The sequence below is a fragment of the Tachysurus fulvidraco genome, chromosome 1 (assembly GCF_022655615.1).
Source record: "Tachysurus fulvidraco isolate hzauxx_2018 chromosome 1, HZAU_PFXX_2.0, whole genome shotgun sequence".
In the NCBI taxonomy this organism is placed as follows: domain Eukaryota; kingdom Metazoa; phylum Chordata; class Actinopteri; order Siluriformes; family Bagridae; genus Tachysurus; species Tachysurus fulvidraco.
In genome coordinates, this window is record NC_062518.1 from 34,607,283 (window position 1) to 34,619,691 (window position 12,409).

Here is a 12,409-nt window from a genome sequence, read left to right on the forward strand (position 1 = left end):
GAGATGTGCCATAAAAAGTGAACCCATTTGTTTTAACACACACACACACACACACACACACACACACACACACACACACACACACACACACACACACACACACAAACACACACACACACACACGAAGTGAAGCATAAACTCCATAGAAATCCTTCCAAATCCATTAAAAAACATCAAACTACAAATAAAAATACAACAACAAAATACAACTAACATTTATTTACATAACAGTGGAATACCACTAGCAATATCAGTAAATTTTGCACTTTAGACAATGTCGAATCTTATCACCAAAATCTTTGCAATATGTTCACTTTCTCAAAGAAAAGCAAAGCTGCAAGTGTATGCATCGGATCAATGCAAGCTCCATACTATTACTTCTGTACTTCTCAACAGCACACGCACACACACACACACACACACACACACACACACACACACACACACACACACACACACACACACACACACACACACACACAGACACACACATAGACACACACACAGACTTTGCTATCTTCTTTGATGGGAAAATCTGCCAATCTTTCCCCCTTACCCCATTCCTATACTGCACTTTCCCAATCTTGTTATGATGTTTTTTCCTTCCAGTTTTTCTAAAAGCAACCCTGAAGCTTCTCTGGACCAGCAATCCTACCACCTGTCTGCTAAACCCCATCTCTTCCACAATTCTCCAAAACATCTGACAAGGTTTCATCACGTCTATCGTAAACTCAACCAACTCGATAACATCTGGTCACTTCTCTAACTGAACTCAAGACAGCATGCTTTATTTCCATGCTGGAAAAGCCAGCATTAGACATGTCAGACATCAGGAACTACTGACATGAATCACTTCACATCACATCCATTATTCCTACATTGCTTGTACATGATGTTTACAGACAGTTGTTTCTCTTTCTTGCCCAGAATGACCTCCAAGATTCAAGGTTTGGCTTTAAAGTAGAACACACTACAGAACCTGCCCTTGTGGATATTACTGAGGAGCTTGATGTATAAGCCAAACTATCATCGATCCTCATCCTCGTTGACCTTTCAGAAGCCTTCAACACGGTCAATCATAAAGCTCCCCTGCCCATTCTCATGAGTCTTGGAATTAGTGGGAGAGCATGGCAGAGATTTGCATTTTACCTTGATGAATAGTCACATCAGGTGATATGGAGAGGATCCACATCTGCTCCATGCAGACTCTCCACTAATGTCCCACATGGCTCAGTGGTGGCTCCTCTGGGTCCTCTTCTGTTCTTTCTCTATACCAATTCTCTTATATTTGAATATATTCCTAATTATAATATACATCATTACAAAAAAAACCCTGTAGATACTCAACTCATTCCTTACTTTCCATTTTTCAGAGGTGGGCATCTCTCTTGTGGACGTCTAGTCAGTTCTTCATCTGAAATTCAAATTCCAACAACACTGAGCTGCAGTACTGGATGTCCCTAGTATGTCCCTTTATATATCAAGATCTCGATTCTCCCTTGGAGATGTCTTAAAACTACCATCAATCTGTTTTTTATACTGCTCACAATGTTCATACAGGTTTTCCTTCAAGACATTAAAAAGATTTCTTTCAACCATGGCCAGTCAATTGTTACTTTAGTCCCTTGTCATCTGAAGGTTGAACTACTGAAATACACTCCTGGCAGGTCTTCCTCTGAGTGCCATCATTCTACTTTCACCTACACCAAACTACACCTGCACTGGCTTCCTGTAGCTGCCTGCATCAAATTTAAACCACCGATGCTTTCGGACAAAAAATAAAGACGGACCCGAAACTATCTGAAGGTGCTTATGCACTACAGGGCATGACCCACCTTCCATTAAGCTACAAATAAAACATACTACAATATTCTTTACTGGCACCAGGTAGAGAAATTAACCTCCACAGGATGTCTGAGTCATGGACTGTTTTCAGATGAAGACCTCTTCAGAAGAACTTAGAAGATGCATTTAAATGAGCGCTGGAAAGAAGCACTGACTTATAATATTTTTGTTGCTTTTTGTACTAATTTAGTTTGATAGTACTCTTCGGTCCAGACTTAGTGCTACTAGCATGCTGATATGATACGACGACATGATATCATTTGAGACTCAAAAGCATTTTTAGCTCATTCTGGCTTGGCAATGTTGCTAATGAATCTGAAATTTATAAATTACACCATTTCACTGTGTCTGAAATGGTGTGTCTGTTTGTCTCTTATCTTTTAGTTCTTATAAAAATTAGCTCACATTATTTATTCTTCACAGCATCTTCTGAACCAAATGAGGAAAAAGAAAAGCTCATGCTGAATTACAAAGAAATTCTAATAAGCTTTAAAGTGTTCGTTTTTTACAGAGGTACAGAGAAAGCATGCTATTTCTAAGTTCTCGTTTAATCAAACTTGGGAACTAGTGTCCGTAAAATTTGTGCACCAGGAAACACTAATGAAACCATACTGAAATTTACAAGTAGACCAAATGAAAGCATCCAAAAATACATCAATTCATGACTCTGTAGTTAAAGCTTATTAAACGCATAAAGGAAGTGCATTGTTATGATTGCATATTGATCAAAAGCACAGACTTTGTTAAATAGCAACGAGATAAATGGAGCGGGCTATTCTGAGACTCCCTGCTCGATCCCTTCAACATTACTTCGATATCAAGTAAAGTGGACAGAAAAATAAAGGACAAGCGTGAGAGTACGAGACAGAGATAGACAGCAAGACCGAGAAAAAAAACGCAATTTGTGCTCTGGTCTATGCAGTTAATCATCAGATGCTTTTCAAGCACTTCCTTTTTAACATCCTCTATGAGGTGGCTGAACAATAAAAATAAAGCTGTCTGCAAAACATTAGCTTCCCGTTTGTGTTGCACAGTCTCAACAATTTACCATGCTAGTGTTTATGCATTCATTTTTATGCAATATGAACTAAAAATAAATCCTATAGCAAAAACAATACTAAAACAATTTTAGACATACTGCCTAATACGTGAACATGCCATATAGTATAGATACTACATTAAGTACTGTATCAATTTGCAGGCTCTGGCCTAAGTGAATGGCCTGAATTAGGTATAATGAGTGAATGGCCTAAATAAGGTTTGCTGCAAAAGATGACCTGAATATAATTTGGTGTATGAGGATGGCCTAAAATAGGTTTGGTGTAGGGAAAAAAACGCCTAAATCAGAACTGGTGTGAGAGGATAGCTGAATGCAGTTTGTTATGAGATTATGGTCTGAATAAGGTCTGGTCTGAGAGCGTAGCCCGAATGAGGTTTGGTGCATTAGAATAGCCTAAATGCACTTTGGCCTAAGACGCTGTTTGGTATGATTGGTTGCAGTAAATGAGGTTTAGTGTGATACCCTAACATTTGGTGTTTGGGTATTACTGTAGGCTGAATTGGGTTTGGTATTATTGGACAGACTGAACTGCATCTGGTATGAGAATCTAGACTGAACTGGGTTTGGTGTGGGGGGTGGATTGAATGAGGTTTTTTTTGTATTCATTCATTCATTCATTCATTTTCTACCGCTTATCCAAACTATTCTCGGGTCACGGGGAGCCTGTGCTCAGGCGTCATCAGGCATCAAGGCAGGATACACCCTGGACAGAGTGCCAACCCATCGCAGGGCACACACACACTCTCATTCACTCACACAATCACACACTACGGACAATTTTCCAGAGATGCCAATCAACCTACCATGCACGTCTTTGGACCGGGGGAGGAAACCGGAGTACCCGGAGGAAACTCCGAGGCACGGGGAGAACATGCAAACTACACACACACAAGGCGGAGGTGGGAATCGAACCCCCAACCCTGGAGGTGTGAGGTGCTAACCACTAAGCCACCGTGCTAACCACTAAGCCACCGTGACCCCATTTTGTTGTATATAATATAATAATAATACATATAATAATTTAATGAAGATTAAGCTTAAGTTTCTTTTATTGTTTCCTGGGTCCACACTGATAGATCAAACTGCTTTTTTTTCCCTCAAGCCAAAAAAAAAAAAGAGAAAAAATCACAGCCCTATTTTTCTCTCTTTTTATCTGTAGCATAGCACTTTGTCATTTTTTCTCTGGTCTATATTTATTTTTCCCTGTTTCATTATATCGCTTCCTTTGGTATTATTGGAAAGGTGTTGGCATACCCATAATCTAGTCTAATTGAGTTTTCACTTTCAACTGTCAGCAGTGCTATCAAACCGCACAATACCATAGTCCGCACATCCAACTCTATTAAGGAATAAACAAATTTCTTCCTTCATAGAAATTTTACAGGTGAGCATATGAATATGCATGATATGGACGGCACTTCAGAATTGCTAAACCAAAAGACTTCATAAAACAAATACTACCAATCATACAGTGACAGATCTTACATGGCTCATCTTATTTCTATTGTCTGGTAGGGTTTATGCAGTCATTATCTTGAAGGAAAAGTGCCAAAGGCCAGTAGCTAACGGAACATTTCAAAAATTAGCGGCTTTGTAGACGTAATGATGAAAACGCCACCACTCCCCAACCCCCATGTCATCCATCTTGCTTCTCATCGCATAAACATTAGGCATATCAATGAGTAGTGGCACCATAGCTAACCGGGGCACCAGAGAGCTGTATGGGAAGACTGTTGAAAAGCTTGACTATTTATTCTGTTTAGCTTTGTAATGCTATGCAAATGGATCAAATAAAAAAGGCATGAACCTGATCTATTATTATAAATGTGTTCTGCAGCCAATGGAAAAAACATAGGAAAAAATATACGGCTCAATTCGAAACATGTCGGTAATGGCTTTCTAGCTCTTGCTTGAAGTACGGCACATACTTGTGTCTGTATAAGGGCACTTGTCCTATTTTGAAATTCCTCTTGCTCCAGAATAGCCCAGTATGCATGCAGAGAGCGCTGAGCTCTGTAGGCCTCACTGAATGAGTCAGAGCAATATCCTGCTAAACATCTGACTGCATAGCATTCCTATGAACAATTTAATGAGCAAAAGCAAAAATTCTTTCTAAAAGGTGCGTCACAGGATTATCAACCTCTTGATAAACATCTGGCTCGTCCCAACATGCTAAGAAGAAGGAGTTCATTTTGCCTTGTACAGTTGTCTCTGTGATCATTGTAAAACGATATTCCATGAAGCACTTAAGTTTTATACTAACTGAATGCATAACATATACAACCTTTCATAGGTGTGGTCCACATGCATGACAGATAACATCAGATAGCCTTGTTAAAAATGCATTAAAAGGCAGGCGCACAATTTCAATTTGAGTCCCAGAGTCCCAGGTCAAATCTCAGGGAGTTGTAGTGTATGTACAGTGTTGAATATGTTCGAACTCGTATCATGAAATGAACAGGATGGGTGGGAACCAGAGACCGGCTCATGTATTGCTCTTAGAAATATGGGAAATATCCGACATGATTTCTAAAACCAATTAAAAACAAATACTGACTATTTCATCCAAAAGAGTCAAACTTACTAAACACCAATCAGAGACAATAAGTATTTGTTTGCCTGAAACACTGGATGAGAAGCAGAGCTAGAAACTTTGAACCCCTGAAATATTTCCTGATGGTTCCAAATGCTTATTCATGATTGATGGAAATAAAACAAATACAGCATGGCAAACGGCATTGTCGGGCACAGTAATTATGCTCATAATAATAATGGTGTTCATAAAAGGCCAAGAAATCTTCATTAGGATACCTAAAAGTGCCTCTTAGTTTTAAAACACATTTAAAGGGCCATCATCTGAATGGTGAGAAACAGCATTAACCAAAGGGGGTCATGTATTTTCTTGTATCCATTTAAAAGCAACTAGCCAGATAGCTACTGATGAGCATAAGGATATCAAGGTGAAAGCTGACAACGTATTGAAGGGCTAAAGAGGGAGGAGAAAGTGCAAGATTTCATAAAGTAAGATTTTTGTCTCCTCCTATTTACTCTGAGACGAAATTAAATTTCCAGTGGAGTTGTCCCAAGAGTATTTTATTATCTATGCCTATTAACAATATTTAGAATAACCCTTAAATAATTAAATGACCAATTCTGAATACCATCATTACTGCTGTCTGGCAACAACCCAAAACACAGACATAGTGCACACTTATGAGTTTAGTTGTACTGCTAAACATATCTCCTAGCATATTTCCTCACCAAAAAAATAAAAATAATTCCAAATCATGATTTTCAGTATCTAAATGGATCTGATATATCTTCTAATATAATTCATTGCCTTTACCGCTATAAGCGAGTATGATGTTGATTGACAACAAAATTATGCACATGAACACAGGATGCAGTCTTAAAGCACACTGCCATTACATCTGAGTGTTTGGATAACCTGCTTGTAGAGAACAGGCTTAGTTACTAAAAAGATTATGTAAGTATCAGGACAGTATCAAGTCTGTGCTTTGATATCAGTATCGCTATATATATATATATATATATATATATATATATATATATATATATATATATATATATATATATATATATATATATATTAAAAACTGGATCTGCATATTGGGATACAACTTTAATGTAAAACCGACCAATGGAAAATTCCAAAAAGAATTTGTTGTGTACATCATTTAATCTGTGGCTTGTTAAATGGAATAAGACTGTAACTGAATGTAAACTTTAAGATGACAGTGTCTGATCAAGGAGACATGGCGACATAGGGTGCAGCATTTCCGCCTCACAGCTCCAGGATGTCTGTGTTTGTGTGCTTTTGTTAGTAGGTGTGAATGTGAATGTGCAGGTGCATGTGTGTGTGTGTGTGTGTGTGTGTGTGTGTGTGTGTGTGTGTGTGTGTGTGTGTGTGTGTGTGTGTGTGTGGTGCATGGTGCCCTGCAGCTGACAATTGCCACCACAAGCTTATTGTTGTTAGGATAGGCTCTGGATAAAAAATGACCCTGACTAGGATATAGTGTATCTGGATGGATGGATGGATGGATGGATGGATGGATGGATGGATGGATGAACAAATGGTAGAAAAGAAAACTAAGAATTTTATTCATAAAACTGGATTTCTATGCAAGCTAACCCTCTCCACCACATCTACTAATTTCATCATGACTTCCGTCCAGCTCTGACTTTAATGGCATTATTCTGGAAGATAGAGAACGCATTAAAAGGCCACCAGCTACCCCAGGGCTCTTTTTATTGCCCTCCACAATCCATAGTTAACTGTAAGCAAAACAGCAAGAGACCAAGAGTTTCTGTCAACACATCCCTCCCTGAATAAAACTAACCAAATTGGTCAGTGAGTCCAGTGTCTCACTTAATTCTAAGTACTTAGAAGTCACTAATAATAAATATATTTGTATACATTTTTTAAAAAAGAATAATGTTTTATGTCGGTTCACAAGTAAATAGAAAACAGACCTAAGAGCTACAGTAGATGGGGATCAAGTCAAAGGGGAAAAGATCCGACTTGTTATTTTCTACACCCTTTTATGGACATGGGGACATGAGAGCGCTTCTATATCAGTGTAAACACAATATTTACTAAACACTCATCTCCAAAGTGGACTGAAAACAGCTGCCGGTTCTTCATAAAAAACTTCCTAATCCTGCGCGCAACTGGTAGCCAAGAACTTTCCAAGTAACGGAACAGTTAAATCAAACCGAGTTTGGAGTTTTTCTTACCTCCTTCCAGGAGATTAGCGTCCACTGTTTCCAATAAACCGCTCAGGAGGAGAAGAGACGAGACGATAAGCGCGTTTTGTGCCGAGAAATCATGTCGCTTTTTCTGCCTGTGTTTGGTATACATGCCTGATCCGTTATCCGTTTGGAGAACCGCTCCTCTCTCTTCTCTTCTCCGCTCTCTCTCTCTCTCTCTCTCTCTCTCTCTCTCTCTCTCTCTCTCTCTCTCTCTCTCTCTCTCTCCCAGCCCTGGCGGTGTGAGAGAAAACGAGAAATGGATCTAATGTAGCGCGCCAATAGGAGAGAAAGCCATTCCGAGTAGTGGTTTAGCGCACACGCGTGACTGGAGACTTGCGTGTAACCCCGCAGAGCAGAGCGCGTCACCCGCCTCACACACACACACACACACACACACACACACACACACACACACACACACACACACACACACACACACACTCTCTCTCTCTCTCTCTCTCTCTCTCTCTCTCTCTCTCTCTCTCTCTCTCTCTGTGTGTGTGTGTGTGTGTGTGTGTGTGTGTGTGTGTGTGTGTGTGTGTGTCTCTATAACTTTTTATTTCTTCAACTAGGTCAGAACAACGCATTCTGCTCCGTGAAGCATAGCCAAGGGGTCTGTGATTTAGTTACACTTGTGAGAATCACGACTTTGAAATTGTCTATCAGGGGTATTATAAGCCATTTACTAATGATTTTCTATAGTTAATTACCTTAGACCTGAGTGGACACTTAAATTGAAGGGGATTTATAAAACCTTGATTTCATCAAAAGCATGTAGACCTATAAATAAAGTTGAGATGAGAAATAATTATTGTATTTGTTATTTGTGTACAATGTAAATTGTATTGTATTGCATTGTATCCAAAATGAGTTGTTGAACATTTTGAACAATGTATTATGTAAAGATTCACCTCTATACATTTGCTTTGTCCCCTCAGTAGTTTATCAAAAGGGACACATAACAGTTTATAAATACCACTTGTGGTTTAAATGCCATATTGGTGTTCCATGATGGTTAACTTTGTAATGCACATAGTTTCCCTAATACAGGGGTTCTCAGATTTTTTGTAGCCGAGCACCCATTTCATATTTCATGGACCACTTCAGTAGGGATTCACATACAGTACACCAACTATTACACTCATGGTTTAAAAATGTCTATTAAGAAATTGGTTATTTTTGGAAGCATATAGTTTTGGATTCAACTTATTCAATTCAAGGATCTTGACAAAACAAAGGCTCTGATTTACTGTTCAGAAGGTCAGAAGTTAAAGCCCCAGCACTGCCAAGCTGCCACCGCTGGGCATTTGAAAAAGGTTGTTAAAACCCTCTCTGCACCAGGGAAGTCATATCATTGCTGACCCTGCTTTCTGACCCCAACTTCCTAAAAAGCTCTGACATACAGAGAAAATATCGTCAGTCTACTGTAATGCATGTATGATAAATAAAGATGTTTAGAAAAAATAAAACAATTCATTTGATAAAGTTAAGTGGCATGCTATGCTTCATGGACATCATTTTCAGAATATACAAGTGTAACTGTACCATAACATAACATACTACAATAAAGCCATGGTAATATCATGCATTTTAATTTGATCACAAAAAAGTGACCAAAATACTGACTTTATAATTATTCATTCATTTTTTTTCTCTTGTGAATAAAACTGTGTTAAACAAATGATATTAGACCAAGCTTACATTTAGACCAAGTTAGATCATGGATGCATGGGCGGTCTGCTGCTCGCATTTTTTTTAAGACCAGAAAAAAAAAATGTTTGAGATCAATGTGTGTAAATTGTGTCCTACTGGGGTAATGCAAACCACAAATAATATTAGCGTTCTATTGAGTCAAGTCATTTTTATTATATAACATATACAGTGCAATGAAATACCTTGCCTCCTCATTATATTCCATTACATAGAACAAAACAAAGTGCGAATAGCACACAGCAGAAATCAACGTGTGAAACAAAAAAATTCAGCTCAATGATAAGTGCAGAAAGGAATCCAGCATTAACACACAGAATAGTAATTCCACGGTGTAAATTAATGTCCTGAACAAAAGGAAGACATGAGATTACTTCTTCTTTATGGGATTCTCACACTTTTACTTGTTATGTGAAGTACATAATACCCACATAGCAGATTGTGGAAGAACCAATCATTTAAATAATTTAAAGAGCCCATTAGCCAACTATGTTCTGTCTTGGCCATGGTGGAATATCTCATCTGAATGTATTAAATTGAGAGCCGTATATGATCTTGTTTCACAGTCGTACGATGTATGGTGTTTTATTGTTGAATTTGTAATGCAAAAAATTTCATAACCAAACCAAACACGTTGGAATGTGTAAAAGTTCCACTTTTTATGATGATCAATTCCCCTAATCAAATCCAATACATATCAAAAAAGCTGGCCCAATTTCGATCATTAGGGAATGGGCAACATGTGCTAACTCCTCATTTATCATAAACATAGGTAAGCAAAGCAGTAAACACTGATCATGGTTTCTATGAGTTCCTTATATAAAAGCCATTAGTGTGTAAGATGGGTTGGTTTAAGCCTCTGTGAAGTTAAGGTAAATAGGCTGGAAACTGGATTAGGAAATTCAAGCGGCAGATTGTGTTGCATTAGGGCTGTCAGCCTCATGGAGTAGGAAACCTCTGATCTCAGCTTTACACACTGGGTTGATTAACTCTAATAGAAGACTATAAGAGATCCTACATTGAGATTTCCCTCCACAGATGACTTCAGATGTATTCTTGCAGTCCACTATACACATTTTCCACACAAACATGTACAATTGGATTTTATGCTTGAAATCATTTAGTATAATAGTTCAGGATACAAGATACAAGACACAAGGTTCAAGATTTTATTTGTTACATAGTCATTTATATACATTATACAACTTACAGTAAAATGCAAATCTACTCCTCCTTAGACTGTACATATAAATGACTAAAAATGTGTGTTAAATATAAATATAAAAAATATATCGCTGTATAAAATATGCAATTGTGTTACATGTAGTGAGAGTAACTGTACAAAGTGTAGTGTGTAGAGTGTAATGGAATCCGTAGAAACCTGTATGGTGGACATGTCCATCTTGAGAGGTCTGCTGGAAGAAGCTTCTCGTTTTTATCCTTCAGACCAAGGTAGTTATAAAAACGGATAGTTTTAGACATGCTTATTGAGTTTTACTGTATGAAACTGTAAAACTGTAGTTTATGTTTAGCAGATGTGGTATGGAATTGGGCATGGATTTTTATAATATATGCAAAGGTAAGAAGCCTGCAAAAAGTTTCAGGAAAAGAATATTCATTAAAAGACCTTAACATGATAAAAATAATAACCAAAATTACAATATTAAATCTAAACATAGGTTTATTTTTCAGATCATTACCACTGCAACATGAAAGCAAAAGATTATTAATGTTATGCACGTTGTTCGTTATATGTTTCACCACTGCAAATGAACCCTTTTTTTCCTGGTTACTCAGTGGTTAGTGTTCTGGTCGACAAGAAGATCCTGAGTTTAAATCTCCAGAGTTGCTGTTTCCTGGCTGATTCTGACACCAGCTTCCTATCAAGTTTGAATATGTGAAAGATTTCGTTGTATTGTAATTGTATACATGATAAAAAAGGCTCTTTACTTTTCTCTTAAAGTCCCTAAAGTACAGTTGAATTGCATCTTTTGGCCTTTTTATTTTGCTGTGGCAGAACTTTTTCTCTGTACCTTATGATGGACTCTTGTCTGAAATGTCACAGTTTCTCTGGAGTATTGTACTATTATGGCTACTTTCACTTGCAGAAGACTATGAATCAAGTCCAATGACTTCCAAGCAAACATACATTATGAAAACAAAATACTGCTTTTTTCAAATCATTAAAAAGTCAAAGATGTGGAAATGTTTCTTCTGGCTTTTTGTGACATCTAGTGAGTATTGAAGGATATTGCACACGTCTCAGAGCTCAACTATTGTCATCTCCAGGGTGTAAGGCAGGACATGCCATGATAGCACAACTAGGGGGTCCATTTTTCAAATAAATGTATGTACAGTATGTATGTATCTATGTATATATACAGTATGTATGTATATATGTATGTATACAGTATGTAAGTATGTATGTATACATATAATGTATGTATGTATGTATACAGTATGTATGTATGTATGTATACAGTATGTATGTATTATGTATGTGTATATATATATATATATATATATATATATATATATATATATATATATATATATGCAGTATGTAAGTATGTACACAGTATTTATGTATACATATACTGTATGTATGTATGTATATAGTATGTATGTATACAGTATGTAAGTATGTATACATATAATGTATGTATGTATATATATACAGTAAGTATGTATTTATATATACAGTATGTAAGTATGTATGTATGTATGTATGTCTCATAAACAAGGCCGCAGCCGTAACTGGTCTTACGCTGTACATTCACATTAACCTTTTACCCTTTTAACATTGTACTATACACATAGCTGTTTTCCACACGCACTGAAATAACCCACAAATGCCCCGGAACCATAAGGAACAAATAAAATGAACAATATGGCCGCCATTTTCGCCACTGCGTACTGTTAAACTATAACTGTTTACACATTTGGCATACTTTTAGCTTACAGAGAACACACCACTAGGGATTCATATTAGCTTGTTAACATCTGTAGTCACATAAAAGG

The 12,409-nt window shown here is 37.4% G+C and overlaps 1 protein-coding gene across 1 annotated transcript in view; it reads right to left on the reverse strand.

Annotated features, from left to right (window-relative positions):
• adam19a (ADAM metallopeptidase domain 19a) overlaps positions 1-8,046 on the reverse strand; it is a 75,669-nt gene extending 67,623 nt beyond the window's left edge. The window contains exons 1-2 of the mRNA XM_047818738.1: positions 7,878-8,046; positions 7,664-7,840 (exon numbers count right to left, since the gene is read on the reverse strand). Coding sequence (XP_047674694.1) covers positions 7,664-7,787 — 124 coding nt within the window. The 5' untranslated portion in view covers positions 7,788-7,840; positions 7,878-8,046. The remainder of the gene's footprint in view (positions 1-7,663; positions 7,841-7,877) is intronic.
• Between the last annotated feature and the right edge of the window lie 4,363 nt (positions 8,047-12,409).